This window comes from Schistocerca serialis, chromosome 1 (genome assembly GCF_023864345.2).
Source record: "Schistocerca serialis cubense isolate TAMUIC-IGC-003099 chromosome 1, iqSchSeri2.2, whole genome shotgun sequence".
NCBI lineage: Eukaryota > Metazoa > Arthropoda > Insecta > Orthoptera > Acrididae > Schistocerca > Schistocerca serialis.
Window position 1 is genome coordinate 651,526,383 of NC_064638.1, and position 27,826 is coordinate 651,554,208.

General features: G+C 37.3%; 1 protein-coding gene across 2 annotated transcripts; it reads left to right on the forward strand.

Moving 5' to 3' along the window:
• The first annotated feature begins 1,758 nt into the window (after nt 1–1,758).
• Nucleotides 1,759–27,581, forward strand: LOC126479139 (ras-related protein Rab-5C). 2 transcript variants are annotated; one of them, XM_050103757.1, is made up of 6 exons: nt 1,759–1,953; nt 2,345–2,516; nt 4,168–4,319; nt 10,104–10,320; nt 15,819–15,976; nt 25,993–27,581. In XM_050103757.1, exons 2-5 carry the CDS (start codon nt 2,354–2,356, stop codon nt 15,929–15,931), a joined length of 645 nt encoding a protein of 214 aa, XP_049959714.1. In that variant the 5' UTR covers nt 1,759–1,953; nt 2,345–2,353; the 3' UTR covers nt 15,932–15,976; nt 25,993–27,581. The 2 variants fall into 2 exon arrangements, with proteins under 2 accessions (XP_049959714.1, XP_049959715.1); XM_050103758.1 differs by lacking the exon at nt 1,759–1,953 and adding an exon at nt 2,105–2,247.
• The last annotated feature ends 245 nt before the right edge of the window (nt 27,582–27,826 follow it).

Genomic DNA, 27,826 nt, shown 5'->3' on the forward strand with positions numbered 1-27,826 from the left:
GTACTTGCTGGTATCTTTCTTCAGTTTTTCGCGAAGTTTTCTCATACACTCTGCTGATGTTTTCCCCATTTTCTGAATAAACAGTAAGTTTTTATTTATTGTAAACCATCAAAGCACTTGTTATATCAACCAATTTAACTTAACAATAACAAGAAGTGTCAAACGGTTTAGATTTGAGTAACATCAAAAACCTGTCACGGGTGGGACACAATTTCTTTTAACATTTATAAATGATCATTTACAACTTAGAAGGTGCCTTATGGTTCATTGGATGTTTTTATTTGTTTTTCTTACTTCTAACTTAAAATGCATAGAATTACTATAATTGCTGAGTTAGAAGGTAAACTTTTTCATGTTTTTTGTCACGGGTGGGACACTAAATACATAGTAACTTTTGTGAATTAGCTGCATACTTAATAACTTACCTTTCTTTAAAAACTGAAGTTTGTCAGAAAGATAAGATTCTGATCTTGAAATTTAACAATTAAAACATCAACAATCACTGCAACCCAAATTTAAACGGCTGCCAACACAAAAAGCAAACCTTTTCTTTTCCATCCTCATCTGTAGAATCGTCAACTTTGTTTAACTATATTTCCTCAGCTAATCATGTAATTTTTATAATTTTTTCAGGACAGTAAAATTCAACTTTTGTAGATTCAAAAAACTATAACATTGTTAAATTTGGCATTTTTTCAAAAAATAAGCCTCAGGCTCAGTTTGGCATGGAATGACCCAGTGATTGTGGACTTCATTCTTGACACCTTTTTGTAAGGTGTAGGCATCAAGTGCCTGCATGATAAATAAATCTTTACCTTTGTTGTATAGTGCTCTCCCAGTATATTTTAATCATGTTTTTCCAGCTGTATGGCAATTAACATTCTTTTGGAAAAAGTGTCAAGTACTTAACAGCATGTAGAAATAAGACCCATTATTATTCAACCAGAATGAAAAGTTCTGGCTAAACAGTAATGTATTATGCAACATATTTGTACTAGAACTTCAGTAGCTTTTCCTGTGATAGTGAAATTTAAGGGATGGGATGATGGTGCATTACTGCACACTCAGTGCTGCATCAGTAATTTGTCCTCAAAACATCTGAAAAGCATTTATATCAGTTCTCTCTCTCTTTCTCGTCAGAATTACTAACGCAACATCTGGTTTTATAATCACTAATGACTAAAATTAAAGGAGGCAAGTATGACAGGCAGCAAGAGATATTTTTTTTCTTTTTGTACGACTAAATATTTGTTAGTGTTGCTGTCCCTTATTTTTGTAGAACTATTGTGTAGTTGTTTCTAATATAAAAAGTTAGGATTTTCATTCTACTATCGTACAGTCAGTTTCGAGAAAAAATAAGATACAAAATAAAGAGAGATCTTACCGCTCTTATTGCGGGGCTTCTATCAGTGAATTTCCCAATGTATGCCATTATAAATGTACTGCAACTTTCAATAACTCCATCACACGCCTTTAACCATCAAAAGCAACACTCAAATTCAGCTCCTTTGGTGTGACGTAAGATGCATCACGAGCTCTTGGCGGAGTAAGTCTTCTTCCGGTTTGTGATATCGCAAAATAGTCCCCCACATATTTTAATATTCGCTATAGTCAAATGTTCTTTTAGAGTCCAATATTAGTCATAAGTAATTTTACCTTCAACAATGGTTCTTTTTTCTAAAACACTTTGCGTTCGTTAGACGTTTTTGCAATTATAGAGTCTATGAATGTAGTTCACTTTTGTGATGTGGCTATGGTAGGGGGTGTTTCGATGCTGGAAGGTGCGATAGGGCTGTGAGAAAGTCGCCCATGCTCAACCATATATTCAGCAGTCTTAGTGGCTAATTAGTTGTTGGTTGTGTAGTTTGTTTTGGCATTCCATCGCATCGGCTCTGAATCTCCGTTTTGTGGTGTATTATAATCGACCAGTGGACATTGTGTGTAGTTTGAAAGGTAGGTTGCTCCTCTTAGGAAAAAAAATTTCTTAGATATATATTCTCAGTATCAGACACTTACTTATTGTTCAGATACTGTATTTAAATTTTTATTCTTTATCTCTACCCTAGTTGGTTTGCTGGACCTAGTCTTTGTAGCAATCGAAAATTTGTACCGCTTTCAGCTGTCAGAATAGTATGCTCTCTGCAGGAGTATGGCTAAACTTCAGTGGTGTCAGCTGATTGTTTTCACTTACGGAGTAAACGTCAGCCACTTTAATTTTGCCTAACGCCAACCGTAGGACGAAAACACGTGAGGGATATAGACAACGTGACAGTTAAGAGCTGACAAGTTTGATGGAATGGAAAAATCTTTTGAGATAGAACTAATCGGTATCGTTTTGTTGCAGGGCTCTGTCATGGCCAGTCGCGGTGGGGCCCAGAGGCCAAATGGATCAACGCAAGGAAAGGTCTGTCAATTTAAACTTGTTCTTCTTGGTGAATCTGCTGTTGGCAAATCGAGTTTAGTCCTCAGGTTTGTTAAAGGGCAATTCCACGAATATCAGGAAAGCACAATAGGAGGTGAGTCAGCATCAAGAAACGTGTCGCCTCGCGACTTCGTAAGTTCACGTATAGTTTGTATCTAATTAGTACTATTAAATTGTTCTGGGACAAAGTTTAGCGATATGGAGGTAGCTTTTTTAATTCTTTGACTGTGTCTGATAATACTATTGTGATGACGCTACTCGTTGTGTACTGTCTGACCTGTCATGAGTGACGCGTTTGATGCATAGAGAAATAAAGGAACGTAATTTTAAAAAACATAAGGCAAGAAATAACTTTGCCGACAGTTAGGTATTGTCAGGATATTCCTGAGAAATAATTAATGCTTTGCGGGAACAAATTACTCAGATTAACTAAGGTAGTTGGATGAAAAGAAATTTAAAACATACCCTTTCGAACAGTGCTATAAGAGAGATCTAGGGTTTCTAAAAACTTATTACCTGCAGATTTTCCGTGGATAAATGCCAACATAGCATTGGCATTGATTACATCTATGCTGCTGGAATATGAGGTACCATGAATATTTTTTTCACAGGCTATTGAAACTTTTACGAAAGTAAACAAATGCAAAAATGACATGTATAGGGAAAGATGTAAATCAAAATCTGTTAGCGCAAATCATACTATAGTTATTTGTACATGAAGTAGCAAAGTAAATGTTCTGTGGAACTTGAACATACTGTATAAGAAGGTGAAAGATTGCAAAAAGTAATAGTTTGTAATTATCATTGAATAGAATGGAAACAGACATAATTCGTTGGTCTGTTGTGAATTGAGACGAATCTGTTGCAGGTGGGTTAGGCCTTAGGTTCAAGCTGTGTCAACGAAATCAAATGATATGTCCTTTGCTTATCAAAGTGTAAATTGCTTTTAAGGGTTAATGGTTGTAGTTGTGTAATAGACTTCAGTAACTGTTCATTATGTTTGCATACATTTTAATTAAAACCACTTGAAAATGGTTAAAATAACATACCAAACTTCCATGCAGATTAAAACTATGCTGGCCCACGCTTAGAACCTGCAAACTTGCCTTCTTTTGTGGCAAGTACTTCTATGAGGGCTCTCTCTCTCTCTCTCTCTCTCTCTCTCTCTAAGATGAGATTTATTTTAACTTTTCAGGTTCTAGTTGAAATTTATATTTAGTCTGATAATCAGTGGAGTCAATTAGTTATTCAAGCAGAGAATTTTTAAAAATATTGTAGGATTGTCAGGAATCAAATACCAGTTTATACATATCTTTACCATAAGCATTTGCAAATGCTCTTGAGACCTGAATAACAAAATTAGAAAAATATTTGTTAGTGTTAATTTGAAGATGAACTAATACCAAAATGACTACTAATAAAAATTGATGTTTTGTAGATTATTAAACTGATTGCCATAGTTGACAATATAGACTCTTCTGCACCCAGGTTGCTACATTGAGAGGAATGATGTAATAATTCTTCTAATATGCAATATGTAAATGTTCCTACAAATAAGGAAAAATTCTACTAAAGTGCACTCATAATACAAAGACTGTAAAATAATAGTTTTTATGTAAGCTTCCAATGAAAGATCTACAGAATTACTGTGAAGATAGTAATATTTTAATAATACAGTAATAGTGTTTATAACAGTATGTATTGCAACACATTATTCTGCTAAAATGTTTTTAATAAATTTACAGCTGCATTTCTAACACAGACTGTTTGTCTGGAAGACACGACAGTGAAATTTGAGATATGGGATACAGCTGGTCAGGAGAGATACCACAGTTTAGCACCCATGTATTACAGGGGTGCACAGGCTGCAATTGTTGTTTATGATATAACAAACCAGGTAAGATCTGCTATGAAGTATTGGCAGACAAACTGTAGTCATGTTGGAAAGATTTGTTTTGAAGTTTAACTTTGTAATAACATTTGCAGTAAGCCTCAACATGAACGTGTTGGTGAAATCTATTGTGGACCTGCTTCACTAACATCTCCTCTGGGGTCAAAAGAAATGTTAGATAGGTTGTCAGCTTTGGCCAGTTATATGATGTTAATGGCTGCTATAAAGTCGTATATTCAGTTTTGTTGTTAGTTGAAGCCAACTAATGTGGGTGGGAAGTAAGGGAAACAGGTTGGGGTGGCACTGATATAGCTTAGCCTGCTTGAAAAAGTGCTAATCACATTAGTCTCCATACTGTTTATGGAGCTTGTTGGATGTTTCCTATGTCACTGAGTGAAGTTGATGGCTCATATTGACATTTCTATTTATCCCTTCTATGTACGAGGTGCATTCAAGTTCTAAGGCTTCAGATTCTTTTTTTTAATTCCCCCCCCCCCCCCCCCACCCCCCAATTAACTACTCACCCGAAACCGATGAAACTGGCGTTACTTCTCAACGTAATCGCCCTGCAGACGTACACATTTTTCACAATGCTGATGCCATGATTCCATGGCAGCGGCGAAGGCTTCTTTAGGAGTCTGTTTTGAGCACTGGAAAATCGCTGAGGCAATAGCAGCACGGCTGGTGAATGTGCGGCCACGGAGAGTGTCTTTCATTGTTGGAAAAAGCCAAGTCACTAGGAGCCAGGTCGGGTGAGTAGGGAGCATGAGGAATCACTTCAAAGTTATCACGAAGAAACTGTTGCGTAACGTTAGCTCGATGTGTGGGTGCGTTGTCTTGGTGAAACAGCACATGCGCAGCCCTTCCCGGACGTTTTTGTTGCCGTGCAGGAAGGAATTTGTTCTTCAAAACATTTTCCTAGGATGCACCTGTTACCGTAGTGCCCTTTGGAACGCAATGGGTAAGGATTACGCCCTTGCTGTCCCAGAACATGGACACCATCATTTTTTCAACACTGGCAGTTACCCGAAATTTTTTGGTGGCGGTGAATCTGTGTGCTTCCATTGAGCTGACTGGCGCTTTGTTTCTGGATTGAAAAATGGCATCCACGTCTCGTCCATTGTCACAACCAATGAAAAGAAAGTCCCATTCATGCTATCGTTGCGCGTCAACATTGCTTGGCAACATGCCACACTGGCAGCCATGTGGTCGTCCGTCAGCATTCGTGGCACCCACCGGGATGACTCTTTTCGCATTTTCAGGTCGTCATGCAGGATTGTGTGCACAGAACCCACAGAAATGCCAACTCTGGAGGCGATCTGTTCAACAGTCATTTGGCGATCCCCCAAAACAATTCTCTCCACTTTCTCGATCATGTCGTCAGACCGGCTTGTGCGAGCCCGAGGTTGTTTCGGTTTGTTGTCACACTATGTTCTGCCTTCATTAAACTGTCGCACCCACGAACACACTTTCGACACATCTATAACTCCATCACCACATGTCTCCTTCAACTGTCGATGAATTTAAATTGGTTGCACACCACGCAAATTCAGAAAACGAATGATTGCACGCTGTTCAAGTAAATAAAACGTTGCCATTTTAGGAATTTAAACAGTCCTCATTCTCGCCACTGGCGGTAAAATTCCATCTGCCATACAGTGCTGCCATCTCTGGGACGTATTGACAATGAACGCGGCCTCATTTTAAAACAATGCGTATGTTTCTAGCTCTTTCCAGTCCGGAGAAAAAAATCGGAGGCCTTGGAACTTGAATGCATGTCGTATAGCTGACTTTCTTAATTTGAGATTTTCTCCCATGAATGTCTACACTTCAAATTAGTATTCCAGAAACATAACTAGACACTGAAGAACAAATATTAAACCCTACTGCAAATTTTCCACGCCGATAGATGGTTTGCATAGAGCCAAAACTTAGTGAAATATGTTTATATGGGGGTACTGTTCAATTAACATGCTTCTCTAAAACATGTTAAAAATGTAACTGATGTTGTATATTCTCATAACTTGTAGGTATGTAGTATGAGAATTTGATTGTTTACGTGAACTTTTGATATTTGACTGTGTTGTGTGCCCCATAAATCTTATTGCTAAACGAAAACACTAAATTTTTAGCAGATTACTACAGAAATGAAATGGCTGATATCAGCATGAAATCCATGTAAATTGTATGCCAGGTGATGTAATAAATAGCATTCTCTGATGACATGTATGCTAAAATTCTGGCTTGACTTTTGTTCACTAAATTTAAATGATTCATTGATTTTTTTTTTTTTTTTTTTTTTTCTCTCTCCTTCATAATTCTGAACACATGCCATTGCTAAAAAAATTAAATTCTCGGAATGGCAAAATTGTGCAAATACTTCAACAAAGGGTGTTGTGCACATTGCCAGCATGGGTATTTTTAAATACATATTCTGGAGAAGGCCCTCGTATTGTAATTTGCTTAGCACTTCGCAGGTTTCAGCCTTAACAGGGGGTTATATAATGCTGTCTGTAAACCATATGGAGGTTATTTCTTCAAATGTGATTATTGATATAATGAAAAATTTGCTTCCTAAATGTTTTGACCTTTTAGGCGTAGTGGAACTGTTAATCTGTAAAATCATTGTGAAAGAAGTTTGCATCTCTTCGTGGGGGGTTAAAATACTGCTTCCCCCCCCCCCCCCCCTCCCCCAATGAACAAGAGGTGTTCATTAACTCATTAGTTAATGTACATGTGACATGAAAATTACTTAGTTTAGCAGATTAATCTTACCTTCAGTCAGCTGCATTCAGATGTCGTGTAAGCTGTGCAGTCTCAGAATAGCTACTGAAACAGACTTTGCTCTGATGAAACCATCTTTGACATTGTCACCAGGATTTAAACTTTAACCATACTTGTTTTACTGGATGTCTTGTGAAATACTCCCTGCCATGTCATTTTCAGCATAGCTTGCTGTTCTGCTTGTTCATTTGCATGCATTTAATATATTCTGTAAAGTTTTGTGCTTAAGGCTTATTATTTTAAGACTTGCTTGGCATTCAGATAAGTAAATGATCTCTCTCTCTCTCTCTCTCTCTCTCTCTCTCTCTCTCTCTCTCTCTCTCTCTCTCTCTCTCCAACCAAAGCTTTTACCAGGCAAAGTAGTTTACAACTCAGTAAGGTTACAGCTCCAATACTAGTCACTCCCATGACAGTGTAATAACATGAACACACCATTTTCAGAATTAGTGTGTAGGGGTAACATGAAGATAAGAGCTTCAAGAAAAAGTAAATCATAATTAACAATTATGTGGGTTCACTAAGAATAAAGCTAGGCATCATAACTGCTATGTAATAATTTTTCTGTTGTGTAGCTTTGCGTTTGGACAGCTAAGAAGGTCCAACTAAACTGTGGTCAAGTCATTCGGCTGAATTCATCTAAAGCATATATTCACCATTAGTCAATGACTAAAACTTTATCATAATTTTACAAAGTTAACTTCCTGTATGGTGGAATGTTCAAGAATAGCTAATTAGTGCTTGTGTTATTTGTTGGAAGATGCAATTGCTACTGCAGGTGCTTTTTCTTTCATTAAACTGTGATTATTAACAAACTTCAGTTAGTCATCTAAATGTAAATAAGTAGAGAAGACACCTTGCGGTGTCTAAATGACAACCTGAGCATCTAGTCATTAAGACTTATACCAGGAACTAGAGTGTATACTAGTAACCTATTAGTGTCCGCATTGGCAGGGAGCCAACTGTGTAGTTGCCAGTTTAAATCCTGCATGTAAAACTCCATCCTTGGGATGCGATTAATTAATGCAACTAAATGAAGTGCCATATGCATTACAAATCTTACTTGTGATGCGTCTTCAGTGGTATGTGATACATGTTTTTGTATATAACTGTTATATAATCACAGGTTTGTTATTACATTAGTTTTTTGTTGGACCTTTGTACTACTTAAAAATTGTAATTAGAAACAAATTGTAATTTAATATCATGAAATAGAAGCTACAAAAAAGAAAAACTTTGTAATATTTTATCTGTAACTAGTATACTACACAATTACATACAAAATACATATTATGGGTCACTGAAGATGCTTCGCAACAAAAAACTCGTTTGGGACAACAGTCTTTTACTTAGATGAACTGCATCGCAAGAATGTAGAAAAAACTACCAAATGATGGAAAATATAAAAAGTGACACTGTATTAATCTGCCATGTGTAGATGGTCAGCAGTACAAAATCAGCTAAGTGCAGGTGAATGTGTGCTCTTGCACAATTAAGATTAGCACAAACTGAGAAAACTTAAAATTGTTAGCCACAAACTTTGTGGAAAGAAAAGTGGTGTAAGACTACTACAGTGCACAATGTTTTTACTGTTCACCAAGCCACTGAAAAGGTAAACATGCACAAATTTAAAGCTTTTCCTTGTAACAGAATGGCTGCAAATTTACAGAAAGACCAGTTGTAAGACTTAGTTTTGCAGGTTGCTTCAAAGTATACTAACCTGAAAGTTGTTTGTGATCATGTATGTTTTAAATATAATAGAAACCTACTTTTGTGGTAAACTTTGACATAATTGCCTTACTAGAACAATTAGAATGATACTTTACATTTCTGTGCCAGCCAGCTATAAAAACTACCAGCTTGAAGTGTTCATTTCAAAAATGTATTGTCATTAAACAATAGAAAATCCAGGATGAATGTAACAAGATCATGAAAAGGAAAGTTGCCACTCGCTATGTAGTGGAGATGCTGAGTTGCAGATAGGCACAAGAAAGACTGTTGCGATATAAGCTTTCAGCCAATGAGGCCTTTGTCGAAAATATATATACACACACACACACACACACACACACACACACACACACACACACACACACGTGTGTGTGTGTGTGTGTGTGTGTGTGTGTGTGTGTGTGTGTGTGTGTGTGTGTGTGTGTGTGTGTGTGTGTGTGTGTGTGTGTGCGCGCGCGCACAGTCTACTTTTGACAAAGGCCTTATTGGCCAAAGGCTTATATTTGTGACTTATTTTTTGTTGTCCCTATCTGCGACTCAGTATCTCTACTACATGGCGAGTGGCAACTTTTCTTTTTGTGATTTTTTTTTTTTTTTTTTTAAAGTAGGATTTGTAAGCTAGTCTCTCTCTCTCTCTCTCTCTCTCCTTTCTTTTTTTTTTTCCCCTCCCTCTCTGCATCTCATCTTAACTATTTTGACCTCAGATGAGTAGTAAATTGGAAATTGTCTTGTTAAATCTATGTAAACTTTCAACCATTACAGTGGCCAACTCCTTTTCATTGTCTCTTTACTTATTCTCAGTGTATCAACTTTGCATATTACCAGAAGTTACATCCTTAATCGCCGGCCGCGGTGGTCTCGCGGTTCTAGGCGCTCAGTCCGGAACCGCGCGACTGCTACGGTCGCAGGTTCGAATCCTGCCTCGGGCATGGATGTGTGTGATGTCCTTAGGTTAGTTAGGTTTAAGTAGTTCTAAGTTCTAGGGGACTGATGACCACAGATGTTAAGTCCCATAGTGCTCAGAGCCATTTGAACCATACATCCTTAACAATTTTTTCTGTGGAACATTTTTTTCATATTCTGCATTGACACAAAAATTGTTAATGTGCACTATGTCCCTAACATACTCTCCTTTTGAAATAAAGGTAAGTACACTCTGAGATAGTCTTCAGTGATTTTTAAAAATTGGTACATTATTTTTGTGAAAAATCACTTAAAACTGTTTGATCATGATTATTGATTAGCTATAAATTTTTAAAATTACATAATGTTATATAGGATACATTTGCAAGAGCAAAAACGTGGGTGAAAGAGCTTCAGAGACAAGCATCACCAAATATTGTGATTGCTTTGGCTGGAAACAAGTCTGACCTTGCTAACAAGAGAGTGGTGGAACATGATGATGCGCAAGGATATGCAGAAGAAAATGGCCTTTTGTTCATGGAAACATCTGCTAAGACTGCAATGAATGTGAATGAGATCTTCCTAGCAATTGGTGAGTCAACACAGTGCATGATGTAAATTCCTTTACCGTCAGGTGTGCACAATTTTACTCATAAATTAATTGTATTTACAATTTGTTTAAACCTTCCTGTTCTACCTTGCACCTTATTACATTTGTGACAGGTTTTTAAATTCTGTTGGCTATTTGCATATTGATAACTGTTTAATTAATGGAGCTTTGAATTGAAAAACACTGAAGTAATATAGAAGCAGCTAAATCAGATATTGAGATAGAAAAAATTGAATAAAACTGAAACAAGAAAATGCAAAACAGTATACCATTAGCATTGGACTTAAAAGAACATTAGAAATTATGTTAAATGAACTCACATTGGAGTGCTCTGAAGCTATTTTGTAGATTACCTCACAAAATATGATCAATACATAGACAAGTAACGAAAACGAAAGACAGAACTCGGGCCACACAATAATGTATTTTGCCATTTTATTGTTGCTCTTGGAAATTAACGATGTTAAATTGGTTAGTATGCACGTACAATTTCACAACTTTGATCAGAACACAAATACTGCATTAGATACAAATTTAATAACGTTGCTGAGGAAAGCTTTGCAAATGAGCATAAAAAAAAAAATTGGTGCTGAACTTGTCATACATATTGGTCCACGATGATTGTGTCAAGGATACAAGCTAAAATATACTGTAAATTGAACATGAAAGCTCACTTATTGTTGAAAGTATAGAGAAATGTGCTGAATTGTTTACTTTGTGAGGTCAGTGGTCTTACTAAGATTCTTCCTGTGCAGGCATTCGGTAGTAGAATGTTTGTACTCCTCGGCCATCATGTTATCAGGATACGCACAAAAAAATGTTGTTGTTGTTGTTGTTGTTCGGGTCTTCAGTCCAGAGACTGGTTTGATGCAGCTCTCCACGCTACTCTATCCTGTGCAAGCCTCATCATCTCCCAGTACCTACTGCAACCTACATCCTTCTGAATCTGCTTGGTGTATTCATTCTTGGTCTCCCTTTACGATTTTTGCCCTCCACACTGCCCTCCAGTACTACATTGGTGATCCCTTGATGGCTCAGAACATGTCCTACCAACCGATCCCTTCTTCTAGTTAAGTTGCACCACAAACTCCTCTTCTCCCCAATTCTATTCAATACCTCCTCATTAGTTACGTGATCTACCCACCTTATCTTCAGCATTCTTCTGTAGCACCACATTTCGAAAGCTTCTATTCTCTTCTTGTCTAAGCTATTTATCATCCACGTTTCACTTCCATACATGGCTACACTCCATACACATACTTTCAGAAACGACTTCCTGACACTTAAATCTATACTTCATGTTAACAAATTTCTCTTCTTCAGAAATGCTTTCCTTGCCATTGCCAGTCCTACATTTTATATCCTCTCTACTTCCAGCATCATCAGTTATTTTGCTCCCCAAATAGCAAAACTCCTTTACTACTTTAAGTGCCTCATTTCCTAATCTAATTCCCTCAGCATCACCCGATTTAATTTGACTACATTCCATTATCCTCATTTTGCTTTTGTTGATGTTCATCTTATACCCTCCTTTCAAGACACGGTCCATTCCGTTCAACTGCTCTTCCAGGTACTTTGCTGTCTCTGACAGAATTAAGATGTCATCAGCGAACCAGTTTTTCTTTATTCTCCATGAATTTTAATAGCTACTCCAAACTTTTCTTTTGTTTCCTTCACTGCTTGCTCAATATACAGATTGAATAACATCGGGGACAGGCTACAACCCTGTCTCACTCCCTTCCCAACCACTGCTTCCCTTTCATGTCCCTCGATTCTTATAACTGCCATCTGGTTTCTCTGCAAATTGTAAATAGCCTTTCACTCCCTGTATTTTACCCCTGCCACCTTTAGAATTTGAAAGAGAGTATTCCAGTCAACATTGTCAAAAGCTTTCTCTAAGTCTACAAATGCTAGAAATGTAGGTTTTCCTTTCCTTAATCTATCTTCTAAGATAAGTCGTAGGGTCAGTATTGCCTCATGTGTTGCAATATTTCTACGGAATCCAAACTGATCTTCCCCGAGGCCTGCTTCTACCAGTTTTGCACTCGTCTGTAAAGAATTCGTGTTAGTATTTTGCAGCCGTGGATTATTAAACTGATAGTTTGGTAATTTTCACATCTGTCAACACCTGCTATCTTTGGGATTGGAATTATTATATCCTTCTTGAAGTCTGAGGGTATTTTGCCTGTCTCAAACTTCTTGCTCACCAGATGGTAGTTTTGTCAGGAATGGCTCTCTCAAGGCTGTCAGTAGTTATAATGGAATGTTGTCTAATCCTGGGGCCTTGCTTCGACTCAGGTCTTCAAATGCTCTGTCAAACTCTTCATGCAGTATCATATCTCCTATTTCATCTTCATCTACATCCTCTTCCATTTCCATAATATTGTCCTCAAGAACATCACCTCTGTATAGACCCTCTATATACTCCTTCCACCTTTCTGTTCTCCCTTCTTTCTTCAGTGAAATTCAATATTTCTTCTGTTACCTAAGGATTTCTACTAGCCCTTGTCTTTTTACCTACTTGATCCCCTGCTGCCTTCACTATTTCATCCCTCAAAGCTACCCATTATTCTTCTGCTGTATTTCTTTCTTCTCTCAATCATTCGCTAATGCTCTCCCTGAAACTCTCTACAACATCTGGTCCTTTCAGTTTATCCAGGTCCCATCTCCTTAAATTCCCTCCTTTTTGCAGTTTCTTCAGTTTTAATCTGCAGTTCATAACCAATAGATTGTGGTCAGAGTCTGCATCTGCCCCTGGAAATGTCATACAATTTAAAAGCTGGTTCCTAAATCTGTCTTACAGTTATATAATCTATCTGATACCTTCTAGTATCTCCAGGATTCTTCCATGTATACAACCTTCTCTTATGATTCTTGAACCAAGTGTTAGCTATGATTAGGTTGTGCTCTGTGCAAAATTCTACCAGGTGGCTTCCTCTTTCATTTCTTACCCCCAATCCATATTCACCTACTAAGTTTCCTTTTCTACCTTCTCCTACTACCGAATTCCAGTCACCCATGACTACTAAATTTTCGTCTCCCTTCGCTATCTGAATAATTTCTTTTATTTCAATATACATATCAATTTCTTCATCTGCAGAGCTAGTTGGCATATAAACTTGTACTACTGTAGTAGGTGTGGGCTTCGTATCTATCTTGGCTACAATAATGCGTTCACTATGCTGTTTGTAGTAGCTTACCTGCACTCTTATTTTTTTTATTCATTATTAAACCTACTCCTGCATCACCCCTATTTGATTTTGTATATGTAACCCTGTATTCACCTGACCAGAAGTCTTGTTCCTCCTGCCACCAAACTTCACTAATTCCCACTATATTTAACTTTAACCTATCCATTTCCTTTCTTAAATGTTCTAACCTACCTACGCATTTAAGGGATCTGACATTTCATGCTCCGACGTGTAGAACGCCAGTTTTCTTTCTCCTGAAAACAACGTCCTCCTGAGTAGTCCTTGCCCAGAGATCCGAATTGGGGACTTTTACCTCCAGAACATTTTACCCAAAAGGATGCCATCATCATTTAATCCTACAGTAAAGCTGCATGCCCTCGGAAAAATTACGGCTGTAGTTTCCCCTTGCTTTGTCATTCACAGTACCACAACCATAAGGCCGTTTTGGTTAGTGTTACAAGGCCAGATCAGTCAATCATCCAGACTGTTGCCCCTGCAACTACTGAAAAGGCTGTTGCCCCTCTGCAGGAACCACACGTTTGTCTGGCCTCTCAACAGATACCCCTTCGTTGTGGTTTCACCTATGGTACGGCTATCTGTATCGCTGAGGCACGCAAGCCTCCCCACCAACGGCAAGGTCCACGGTTCATGTAAAACTGTAAATGTTAGTAGGAGAACACAAATCTAACATGAAATGTTAAGCAATTTGTTCTGCTGATCAAAATATTGATTGTACTATAGACATGATAAATACAGTATAAAAGTTGTGTATTGGACCACAGTTGCATTTTTCTGTGAGATGTGGACATGATCATTAGGCTTTGCTACTAGTGAATTGTCTCTTTCCAACCTAAAGTAGACCTAAGGCTGTGCTACATATCAGTCTGTCACCACAAGCAAGATTTCAGGGGGATCAAATATGCAAGTTTAGCCTAAGTCTTCATAACATTGGTATGAAGGCTAGTCTTAGTTGTTACTTTTCCCCTCACTTGTAGTTAACTCTTGTCATAATAATGGCTATAACTTTATAACACTGTTAATACATCATCTTAAAGCAAGGTCGTGAAATAAGATTAGCCAGATTAACACTTCATTCATGTAGGGTTGTTGGTAACCAGAAATTTGCAGATCTGGGTATTTACCTTCCTACTTCTTAACAGATGAAGACAGAGGCAAAAACAGTAACTTGATTATAAGGAATATTGGAATAGTTTCTGTTGCAAGAGGGAATACATTGATTGTAATGAAACATCCTCTAAAATGTGGGTTAAGTTTCGAAGTACTTCTTCTGTACTTTGAGCACCTGTAGCCAGCAACAATGAAATATGGTTTACTGTGGTAAATAGTCGATTACACACATGGAATGATTCATTTTGGAAGTTAGCCCTTGAAATGGGCTTATTCGTAAACAAATTATTTGCATTCATATTTTATACACAGTAGGAATACATAATTGTCAAACAGATATGCTTTGTGTTAGTTAGCTTTATTGTAAAACTATTTTTATGAGCCATTAGTTTCAAGTGAGAGGGGAGAAATAAGTATTAAATAGATTTACTTGTAAGCAGTGCTATTATGTCCGGACATAGTGATGGCACTTTTGTCACTCCAGTTTGGAGAAATTTGGTACCTGATAAGATGCGTCTTTCACCAGTTGTACATGAAATGAACAAAAAAAAGCGATACACTTGGAAAAAGTTGATATGGATGCCCTACCCAAAGCATGTGACATGGAGAATAATTAGAAATATGTTTGGCAAGTCAGTCATATTGCAATATAATTCTACGTTAGAGCAGTTTGTGTGACAGCTTCCTCTTCTTTTCTTTCTGCATTCCAGTTGTTGGCACACTTCTCCATACTTCTGTGTATTTCAGCTTGCTTGTTGATCCATTCAAAATCTTAAGAGAATATGCACATTTGACAATACTTAAATTTATGTCAAAAGGTAAGTTTCTGTATGGTTTTTCAATGCTATGTCAATTATTTGGCTCTGAATCATTTCAGCCTTTAAATGTGTAAAGAGCTGTTTAACAGTCATATCAAAAGAACTTTAGGAAAGTTAAATGGAGTTAAATTATGTTTACCTTCTTTTTTAAGCAGTCAGTAAAGTTTTGGTAAAAACTGAAACAAGTAAAGTTTTCATGCATTTGTAACAATTAGTTTAGAAAGTATTACCCTAGAACTTTGGTAGGGTATCTCCTTTAATAGAAATTCTGCCTAAAATTTATTTTCGTGATTATCTTATCCTTGCTTATTTCTGATGTGTAGTGTGTTTTTCTTTCTTGCAGCCAAGAAACTTCCAAAGAATGAGCAAGTAACAGGTGCAGGCACTAGTGGACAAGGGCGCAGACTTGTGGAGTCAGAAGGGCAGCAGAAAGCACCTGGAAATTGCTGCAAGTGATCCATTCCACCTCTCACTTACAGTTTTTCATCTTATTCAAGTCAAGTAAGTGTTTTGTTATTCTTGTCTAAAAGCTATCTGCAAGCTAAATTTACCTTCCATGTGAATACCTCAACTCTTTAATTAAAACGTAGCAGAAACTTTTAATTTTCATGAGTATCCCTGAGAATAAGACACACTTCATTTAATCAGTGCTAAACCACTATATTTATTTGTAATTTTTTTGTCTTGACAGTAAAAAAGGCCCAACCCCTGACAAAGCATGATGCATGCAGAGATTTCTCAACCCTCCCTTTTCCCAATAGGACACACAATAAGTTCATGAAGCCAAAGAGGAGAAGTTCAGTAATCAGATAGGATGGCTTCTTCTACTGCAAACATTTTCTTTTAAAAGTGTGTCATTGATGACAATAATATTTACAGTTTGATTTCTATATAATCCAGATTAATCTGAAAAATGTTTTACAGTACGACATATCAAGCTTTTGTTCCAGGAGATTAAACTTGTATTTAGAGGTGACACTATTGCATGTAAAGATTCAAAAATAATTCTGTAGAAGTATGTTACTGAAAGGCTCTTAAGAAGCACTTAGTTCATTGTGTAGGCTCAGTGCTCCTGGAACAGATACTGGTGCACTGCAAATATAAAGTCTTTGATAATCAGCCTAACGATTATCAAAGTGACTTGGAGTGACTATTGTCTTGATATTTCTGTGAACATTTTAATCGGTACAATTAAAGGCAATAGCCTTAAGTCTAGTCAGTGTCAAGGATGCCTGAAAATATACGTATGACCTGCCAAACAAAGTAACCATTGAACCAACATCCTTTCAGATCAATAAAAAAAAGTGTGAAAATTATGTAAAAATTGTTTTAGTAAAAGATTGTTAGGGAGAAAATAATTGAGTCTGAATTAGTGGGGGTGGCATAGAGAATTCACAGGACATCTCATATGGTAACAGCAAATGTTCAAACAATAGGTATTAGATTAGATTGTTACTGCAGGTGCTGAAAGATAAATGTGAAGCAAAAACCTACCAACCAGTGGAACTTTAATTTGGATAAGACATTCGTTATCGCATAGGATAATGTCTGATAAGGAGAGGTCCCTCACGGGTGGGATTGACTTTTTGAAAACATATGTTCAGTGGTATGTGTTGTCCCCGGTATCACATCTGGAGCCATTCGTCAATGTGGACCCTCATTTGTGAGTAATTGATGAAAAATCATTTTCTAGAGGCTTAAGCATTACACAGTGGGGGCAAAGTGTAGTATTAGAGGCATTCCTATTGTGTAGAAAGTTAAGAGTTTGAGTTGAACCAGATTCTTTGAAATTTATGTTTAAAGCTTTAGTGAAATGACTCAGTATTTTTAATCAGTTAATTTGTTTACATGAAACTTTATTTTTAATCCATTGGCATGTCACTTTTATCATTGTATTCACTTTACTTTCTCTTTTTCTTCCTCTTATTCTGTTTTATTTGAAAGATCTGTGCAAGTTTTAATTTTTATTTATCTGTAATATTTATTCAAAATGCAGTTTCATTGTTTAAAAACATAATGAAGTAGCCCATTTGGGTTGCAAATTCAAAGCTGTCAGATGTATTTTCATTATTACAAGCAAATTTCCTGGTGTCACAAAACCATGAAAACAAAAATTCATGTTACACTATGGACAAAAAACATATGATTAAATGAAGGAACTGAAAAAAATTGCAAGTATAATGAGGAATAAAATTAAGGAAGTGACTTGAATGAAAGTATAAAACGGTAAAACAGAAGAAATGAAATAAGTTAATACACAGAAATAATTGAAATCACATGAGCAAAGATTTAAATAGTGATAGGAAGAAGTGTAAATGAAAAAGTTAGTAAGATGATTAAAATGATAAAGTATTAGTAAACTGGTAAAATATCGGATATAAAAATTACACCAATTAATTTAATAAAAATCACTTCAATAAAGATTTGTGATAAAAATGCCAACAACATGAGGAGATACAAACATGAAATTCTCTCCACGTGAAGAGAGATTTTGACCACTACATGACACCCCCACTCTGCACAACACTAGCATTCTTAAGCCTCTAGAGCATCATTTAGTGACATTACAGGAATCACAAAATACCCTAAAATATGAAATCATTTTAAGTGAAAAAAACTGCTTATAATAAACACTTCACTTACAGTAAGTACACATGTAAAGAAACGAAATTGAGGGTTGCATTTGTTTCTAAGTTAAGTTTCTTGTATATGAATTTGTGTTAGGAAGAACCAAAAGCAAATTGAATGAGGAGGTTCCTTATTTGGCCGTTAGTGCAAATATAGATGAAAAACTCTAGACAGTGATGTGGCAAAATTGATTAAAATTTTAAATGCTTCAGTGATTAAATTCCCTTTGTCATTTACACAAGAATGCCAGAACTGATTTACATCTCATGATGTAAATTGAAGTTCGAGCATTCTGTTGCCAGACATTTTCACGAGCTGGTCATAAATCTTAACTGGTAAATGTCAAGAACAGCATTTGTTTAGCCTAGAAAAAAATGTTCGCAATTCATTTCACACTTCAAATATCAGGGTTAACACATCTAACTTCTATATGGAAAAGAAGTGATTTATTTTCTCCCATTTAATTGCATAATTTCACAAACAGCATATTCTGTGACATTTAGCTTTTTAAATAAAATTTACTATTTTTATATATCTAAAAACAAAGATGATGTGACTTAACAAACGAAAGCGCTGGCACATCGATAGACACACAAACAAACACTGACTTCCAGCCTTGCCTCTCAATCCTTCTTAAAAAACCTTAATCCTACTCCCAACATCACCACTGCTGAAGCCCAGGCTATCCGTGATCTGAAGGCTGACAGGTCCATCGTCATCCTTCCGGCAGACAAGGGTTCCACGACCGTGGTACTTGATCGTCGGGAGTATGTGGCTGAGGGACTGCGACAGCTTTCAGACAACACCACATACGAAGTTTGCCAAGGTAATCCCATTCCTGATGTCCAGGCGGAGCTTCAAGGAATCCTCAGAACCTTAGGCCCCCTACAAAACCTTTCACCTGACTCCATCAACCTCCTGACCCCACCAACACACCGCACCCCTACCTTCTACCTTCTTCCTAAAATTCACAAACCCAATCATCCCGGCAGCCCCATTGTAGCTGGTTACCAAGTCCCCACAGAACGTATCTGCCTATGTAGATCAACACCTTCAACCCATTACATGCAGTCTCCCATCCTTCATCAAAGACGCCAACCACTTTCTCGAACACCTGGAATCCTTACCCAATCCGTTACCCCCAGAAACCATCCTTGTAACCATTGATGCCACTTCCTTATACACAAATATCCCGCACGTCCAGGGCCTCGCTGCGATGGAGCACTTCCTTTCACGCCGATCACCTGCCACCCTACCTAAAACCTCTTTCCTCATTACCTTAGCCAGCTTCATCCTGACCCACAACTTCTTCACTTTTGAAGGCCAGACATACCAACAATTAAAGGGAACAGCCATGGGTACCAGGATGGCCCCCTCGTACGCCAACCTATTCATGGGTCGCTTAGAGGAAGCCTTCTTGGTTACCCAAGCCTGCCAACCCAAAGTTTGGTACAGATTTATTGATGACATCTTCATGATCTAGACTCAGTGAAGAAGAACTCCAGAATTTCCTCTCCAACCTCAACTCCTTTGGTTCCATCAGATTCACCTGGTCCTACTCCAAATCCCATGCCACTTTCCTTGACGTTGACCTCCATCTGTCCAATGGCCAGCTTCACACGTCCGTCCACATCAAACCCACCAACAAGCAACAGTACCTCCATTATGACAGCTGCCACCCATTCCACATCAAACGGTCCCTTCCCTACAGCCTAGGTCTTCGTGGCAAACGAATCTGCTCCAGTCCGGATTCCCTGAATCATTACACCAACAACCTGACAACAGCTTTCGCATCCTGCAACTACCCTCCCGACCTGGTACAGAAGCAAATAACCAGAGCCACTTCCTCATCCTCTCAAACCCAGAACCTCCCATAGAAGAACACAAAAGTGCCCCACTTGTGACAGGATACTTTCCGGGACTGGATCAGACTCTGAATGTGGCTCTCCAGCAGGGATAAGACTTCCTCAAATCCTGCCCTGAAATGAGATCCATCCTTCATGAAATCCTTCCCACTCCACCAAGAGTGTCTTTCCGCCGTCCGCCTAACCTTCATAACCTCTTAGTTCATCCCTATGAAATCCCCAAACCACCTTCCCTACCCTCTGGCTCCTACCCTTGTAACCGCCCCCGGTGTAAAACCTGTCCCATGCACCCTCCCACCACCACCTACTCCAGTCCTATAACCCGGAAGGTGTACTCGATCAAAGGCAGAGCCACGTGTGAAAGCACCCACGTGATTTACCAACTGACCTGCCTACACTGTGAAGCTTTCTATGTGGGAATGACCAGCAACAAACTGTCCATTCGCATGAATGGACACAGGCAGACAGTGTTTGTTGGTAATGAGGATCACCCTGTGGCTAAACATGCCTTGGTGCACGGCCAGCACATCTTGGCACAGTGTTACACTGTCCGGGTTATCTGGATACTTCCCACCAACACCAACCTATCCGAACTCCGGAGATTGGAACTTGCTCTTCAATATATCCTCTCTTCCCGTTATCCACCAGGCCTCAATCTCCGCTAATTTCAAGTTGCCGCCACTCATACCTCACCTGTCATTCAACATCATCTTTGCCTCTGTACTTCCGCCTCGACTGACATCTCTGCCCAAACTCTTTGTCTTTAAATATGTCTGCTTGTCTGTATATGTGTGGATGGATATGTGTGTGTGTGTGTGTGTGTGTGTGTGTGTGTGTGTGTGTGCGCGCGCGCGCGAGTGTATGCCCGTCCTTTTTTTTTTTTTTTTTTTTTTTTTTTTTTTTTTTTTTTTTTTTTTTTTTTTTTTTTTCCTCCCCCCCCCTTAAGGTAAGTCTTTCCACTCCCGGGATTGGAATGACTCCTTACCCTCTCCCTTAAAACCCACATCCTTTCATCTTTCCCTCTCCTTCCCTCTTTCCTGATGCGAAAGCTTGAATTTTGTGTGTATGTTTGTGTGTGTCTATCGACGTGCCAGCGCTTTCGTTTGGTAAGTCACATCATCTTTGTTTTTTAGATATATTTTTCCCGCGTGGAATGTTTCCCTCTATTAATTCATATCTTTACTATTTTTATAGCTTCACTAACAATTACATGGAGATTTTTGGCCTATTTTTTTTTTTTTTTTTTTTTTTTTTTTTTTTTTTTACAGTATCATATCTTTGAAGGAACCAGCCTATCCACTCCACCTGTGGTATAAGACACTCTTATTTTCATTAATTAGCTGTTCTTTCCTGTTAGTGCTTTTCCAACAGCACTACACATGGAAACACTTTGTCCAGCCCGTTAGTACAGCTCCTACTAGCTTCATGAAAATCCCACATTGTCATTTTACATGACTCAGTATTATTTTACAAAACAACAAATTGTGTGTCCATATCATATTCATACCTCACAAAACATAACAATGACAAGTTTGCTGCATCCATTGATTCATCAAATGGAAGAATTCGCATGAACTAACCTTGTAAATTATCCAATCATGAACACCTTCAGCCATTTCATCAATTCAGCCTGATATTGGTGTTAGAAACAAGAATTTTTCAATTTTTTACTTCTTCCATGCCTATTGAAACACTGACCATACAAGTTGCTGCAGGAAATGTTAGGTTTTCAGTAACTGCATTGGGTTTGGATGTCTTAGCTGCTCTTAATGCTAAGAGATAAGATGCTTCACCTCCACTGCCATTAGTATGGCATGACTTAAACATAATTTTAATTTCTCAAAGTATGTGAATTTACTTCTGAAAATTACAAGGGTTCATTTTTAAGAACTGATTGTTTGATGTCAAAGTGTTGAATTAATTTTGATGGCTTTGTGCTTTCTTAAAAGAGAACTTAAAAGCAAACAATTTACAGTTGCTTTCTATCCAAAGGGATACAACACGAAGTTGAATAACTGTCATTGTAAACCTTGTCTTTCTGCCAACAGTTGCTGGAAGTAGGTGGAGCACTTTGTGAAAAAACTAATGTATCCATTTCACATAAAAACTAAAGTTTCACAGTTGACTGTACACTAAAAGAAAAGGACTAAATGCATACTTTGCATTTGAAACTTAACTGAAGTTGTGCAATCAGAAAAACCTCTTTATACTGGTGAAAGCACAACTTGTTTAAAAGCCTCCATATAAATGTACAAATGTGCTCAGAGTTTGAGACCAAATTAGAGTGTAGGTACATGTAAAGTTGGAACTTGTAAATTGCTCATATGTACACATCATATGTAGGTGTCTGCTATAAATGAAGCAACATAAAATAATAGGAATAGTTGTATTACATTTTTATACTGTTGACATTTCCTTAGAGTATAAAATTAAAGCAATGTCATCATAAATGTAAAAAAAAAAAATACTATTACGTAATCAAAGACTGATTCAGCATATGCGAAAGTCAAAACACCACTTGGTGAAATTGAAGCAAGGGTGCTAACATTAAGAGTGCAACAGGAATTCCACTATTAAATGTAGAAGAGTGAATAGATGGAAAGAGTACGTTGAAGGCCTCTAAGAGGAGAAAGATTTATCTGATGTGATATGAGAAGAAACAGGAGTTGATTTAGAAGAGACAGGGATCCAGTATTAGAATCAGAATTTAAGAGAGCTGTGGAGGACTTAAGATAAGAAAGGAGGAATACACAACATTCCATTATTTCTAAAATCATTGGGAAGTGGCAACAAAATGACTATTCACTTTGATGCATAGAATGTTAGTCTGGTGACATACTATCTGACTTCCAATAAAATATCAGCCACACAATTCTGAAGACTGCAAGAGCTGACAAGTGTGAGAATTATCACACACTCAGCTTAACAGTTCATGCATCCAAATCGCTTACAAGAATAATATACAGAGGAATGGAAAAGAAATTTGAGGCTGTGTTAGATGATCAGTTTGGCTTTAGGGAAGGTAAAGGTGCAAGAGGCAATTGTGACATTGCGGTTGGTAATGGAAGCAAGACTAAAGATAAAGATACGTTCATAGGATTTGTTGACCTGAAGAAAGTGTTAGACAGTGTAAAATATTGCAAGATGTTCCCAATTTTGAGAAAAATTGGGGTGAGTTAAAGGGGGAGAGCCAAGAGGGAATAAGAATGGATGACAAAGAACGAAGTCCTCAGATTAACAATGATGGATCTCCATTTTTCTTTTGTGGGGTCTCCCTCCACAGTGTTTTAATTCAGACTCAATGAGCAGCCTGCAGGCTGTTCACAGATGCTACTCGTGTCACCCTTTGGTCTCTGCTATCCATGACCTTCTCTCCATCCTTGAGCATGCTGCCTGTTTGTCAAATCTCTTTGCCCAAAAGTGGAGTGACATCTGGAGTGCTACTGCTCATAGTAATAAACTCCGCACAATCAAGAAGTTTTCTGCAGTTTGGAGCTCTTCCTTCTGCTCCTCTTGGAAGGAATCTACTGTTTTGTGCCGTTTACGCATCGCTCATACCTGACTCACCCACTGTTTCCTCCTACGTAACAACCCACCCCACAATGTGGTTGTGGTGGATCCAGACTGACGATATCCCACATATTGGTGGAATGTCCCCTTCTTTCAGCCCTTTGTGTTATGTATAGTCATCCTGATTCCTTAAATTTAATATTAGCAGATGATCCACAGATGGTTGAACTGGTCCTCAGTTTCCACTGTGAAAGTAGTTTTTATTTTCAAATATAAGTTCTACTTTAGATTTGGAGTAGGGACAGGTTGGTTGTGTTTGGGAATTCTTTTCCAGTCTTCTTGGTCTGTAGCACCATGACTGCCCCCTTTTTTCCAGTTTTTAGATTTGGTCTCACTTTTTATGGCTTTTATTCTGTGTGTGTAATGTACATTGTTTTATAATTTGACTCCCTTGGCTGGATCTGTCCACTTTTAGTGGGCCTTCTTTTTCTATGACCAACTTCAGTATCGTGGGACTGATAACCTCGCCATTTGGTCCCATAACCCTTTTCAATTAATGACTCAATCAACAATGAAGTAAATAAAGGAAAGGTTTGGGAGTGGAATTAAAATTAAAAGTGAAAGGATATCAGTGATAAGATTTGCTACTGATATTGATATGCTGAGTGAAAGTGAAGAATAATTACATGATGTGCTCAATGGAGTGAACAATCTAGTGAGTACAGAATATGGATTGAGAGTAAAACAAAGATCAGAGCAATGAGAAGTGGCAGAAATGAGAACAGCGAGAAACATATCAAGATTAATGGTTACGGAGTAGAAGTAGTTAAGGAATTCTGCTAGCTGGGAGCAAGGAGGACATCAAAAGCAGATCAGCACTGGCAGAAATGGCATTCCTGCCCAATAGATGCCTACTAGTAACAAAATCGATTTTTAACTTCAGGAATAAATTTCTAAGAATGTACATTTGGGAGCACAGCATTGTACACTAGTAAAACGTGGACTGTGGGAGAGCCGGGATAGAAAAAATTGAAGCATTTGAGATGTGGTGCTACAGACGAATGTTGAAAATTAGGTGGATTGATAGTGAGGATTGAGGTGGTTCTGTGTAGAATTGGAGAGGAAAGGAATATGTGGAAAACACTGATAAAGAGAAGGGTCAGAATGATAGGAGATATGTTAGGACGTAAGGGACTGACTTCCATGATACTAGAGGGAGCTGTAGAGGACAAAAACTGTAGAGGAAGACCGAGATTGGAATACATCCATGAGATAATTGAGGATGTATGTTGGAAATGCTATTCTGAGATAAAGAGGTTGGCACAGAAGAGGAATTTGTGGTGGGCCACCTCAGTCGGAGGGGTAATGGTTTAAAAAAAAAGTAAAAAATTACTACTACAGGTCTGTGAAGCTAAAAAAGTTAATTGCTGCTATTGTAAATCACATTATATTTGGTGGCAGTTCCCTTGCCTCAACAAGGAAACGTTTGTAGTTGTGGATAGTGCAGCTGCAGTGTGTATTTGAGTACAGGGGTCTAGAATCCAGTCCAGTTTAGATATCAGATTTCTTGCCCATTCATGATAAAACACACACATATAACCATACTGATCTCAAGAATCCTACCCAAGGTGAGCATATTTTTCAGTTGAGGTCCCCACTGTTCATACAACATTTTCATTTCTATATTGGAAGAAATGATGGAGGTCTCTATATTTAGTCAGAGCTTGTTCATACTGTCTGAACAATGCATCTCTCTTCCCTCCACAAAAAAAAGGCAAATAATTTTTCCAGGGCTATGTCCAGATAAGTCTTTTGCTCGCATTCAAAGGTCTGTCAAGGCATGATCTAATTGTATATGCTGTTTCAACAGAATAAGCTGTAAAATACAGACAGAGATCAGCAAATAAGGTAGGCTCTTAATGAGAAACATGTTTTGGAGGTCCTGTATACACTATGTACAGGACGACTCAGTGTGTCTCCATAAGGGAGAAAGTGCCAACTTACAGGCCCAACTGTATTTAGATTGTACTTACCTTAGATCAAGGATTTAAAGCCCCATATTAGTTAAAGGGATAATCTGGCTGAAATAAGCATTTCTTTTCAAATAATGCTATTGAGCATGTGTCCTGTGCCATTTTTGTTGAGATGGTTACCCCTGTTATATGTAATAAAGCAGTTAATTCAATGCTGCTGTAATTCTTTCGGTGGCTGTTCTGTGTACAATGAAAGGTTTTGTTGAAATATTCTCATGCAACATACTTTCCTTTTGAACTTCTTTTGCTAACTATTGGTGGCTGTTTTTGTATGTATTTAAAACTGAATCCAACATTATCTTTGTTGAGAAAAGCAGCTTACGTAAATGGTTTTCAATGTAACCACTGTGCCATTGATAACTTGAGATTGTACATTTCTCACCCTACCTCCTTGCAAACAATTTCTGTGCACGTAAATTCAAAGAAAACATTTACTGGTGTATGTTGTCATCTAATTTTCTTTAAAATTGATAAATTACAGGTTTGTTCCATTATTAGCTGGGAGGTGGTTATCCAACTGGCTTCTCTAATCCAGTCTGGTCATCTGGCATTTCTGTGGCTGGAAACATTCCTGGCAGTCAGAACAGAGAACCATCACATGTGGAAAGGACTCCTATTAAGAATTGATTCCCATAAAAAAATAAATGAACATTGGCAGTTATAGGTAATGTGGAAGTGTACATTTATAAGATATACTCTTCTCAAGCACTGTGAATATAAAATGAACGGTTGCAATGCTGTGCAATTTGGAAAAATGTTAATACCAGTGTTCTCTGCTTGTAGGGTCTATGTAGCAGTTGGTATTTTCTAACAAAATTGTTTCAGCTTGTAAGCAAATGTTAATACATATGTATCTCATTGGCTATTGTGTTATCTGATTCATCAGATTGATTATACTTACTTGAAACCTATTTTATTATGCAAAAAATTGTAGTGCAGTTTTTATGTGAAAGTGTCTTGGATAAATTATTGCAATCATTTTTCTTATATATCAGAAATGAGTTTCTAACATATTTACTATATATATATATGCATATATTATAAAGAATAGATATCTACAGATGAAATTTATTTAGATGTACAAATACTGTATTGCCCTGGTGAATGTAAATTTTATTCTGCCCTTTAAATAATTTAAAAGTATCAAAATGGTGGCTACATATAGATTCCAGAGCTCAGTGTTATACTAAATGGTTTAATGTTTAAACATGCTGCTTCCTGTAAGTGCAGGAAGAATGTTGTACAGAATTATGTGGATAGCTTATATTTATGAAGAATGTTCATAGTCGATATTGTATAAACAAGTTGGCAGTTGATTCTTTTGTCTGGCCATAGAAAAAGCATTTTAAGTTTATTTAGAATCTTATTTGTACATAAATTGTGAACTTGGAAAAGTTACTGGGAGGGCAATAAAGCTCTTTGTCTAAGTTGGTTGTTCTAAAACTTTCTTTGACCTGTCATCCATCAAACTTTGTTTGTATGTGATCTAACATTCCTTACATCATCTTAATGGAGAAACAGAATGTGCTGTGAAAATCCATCCACTTGTCAGACCAGTAACAAAATGTTGGTGTGGTTGAAAACTTACAGAATTTGTAAAGTCGTTGCATTACTACTTTTCAGAATATTAGTGTTCCCCATTTGTGCTGGATGAATATTAAAAATGTGCTACCCCAACATAGTGACTGGAAAACAGGTCATATAATCACTCCTCTCATAGTGAAATCTCTGAAATAGTCTCAAATTATTCCTTAGGAAATTTCAGTACTAGTCGTACTAGTAACCTTTTTAACAGACTTTAATGGTCACATACTGATTTTTATTTTTACAATTTTAATGTGTGGCGGTGCAATTGAACTTGTACTGTTCTGATTCATGATGGCTTTTTGTAGTCAATTTGATTCTATGTAATTAAGTACTGCATATAATTTGATAGTAACTGTAACATTCATTGTGATGCTACACATATACAATACATATATATTTTTAAGATCCAATTATCAGTTGTGTACATAACTGTAAAAATGTATGACCTGTTTTTTCTCTTATTAAAGATACGTATATTCTAAATTTGTTTCCTTATTAAACTAATATTTTCTTGCTGTTCCATAAAATTTATCTAAAATAAGTGCATGTTGCAAAATGTAGTGCACAACTTTCAGTTGAAGATAGTTTACATGTGAAAAGTTTTAAATTTGCATATAAAATCCTTTTTTCCCCTCATTTAACAAAGTAGTGACTCAAGAATTTGCTTCTTGTTGACACATTTATGTTGATTTGAGAGGTATTGTATGAAATACAACCCTTGAATTATA

What these genes read in the sequence shown, in the direction of transcription:
- LOC126479139 (XM_050103757.1), top strand. Translation starts at nt 2,354, where the DNA reads ATGGCCAGTCGCGGTGGGGCCCAGAGGCCAAATGGATCAACGCAAGGA. An exon ending in TTTATGATATAACAAACCAG is followed by an intron (nt 4,320 to 10,103) that starts GTAAGATCTGCT and finishes AATGTTATATAG; the next exon opens with GATACATTTGCAAGAGCAAA. An exon ending in TGAGATCTTCCTAGCAATTG is followed by an intron (nt 10,321 to 15,818) that starts GTGAGTCAACAC and finishes TCTTTCTTGCAG; the next exon opens with CCAAGAAACTTCCAAAGAAT.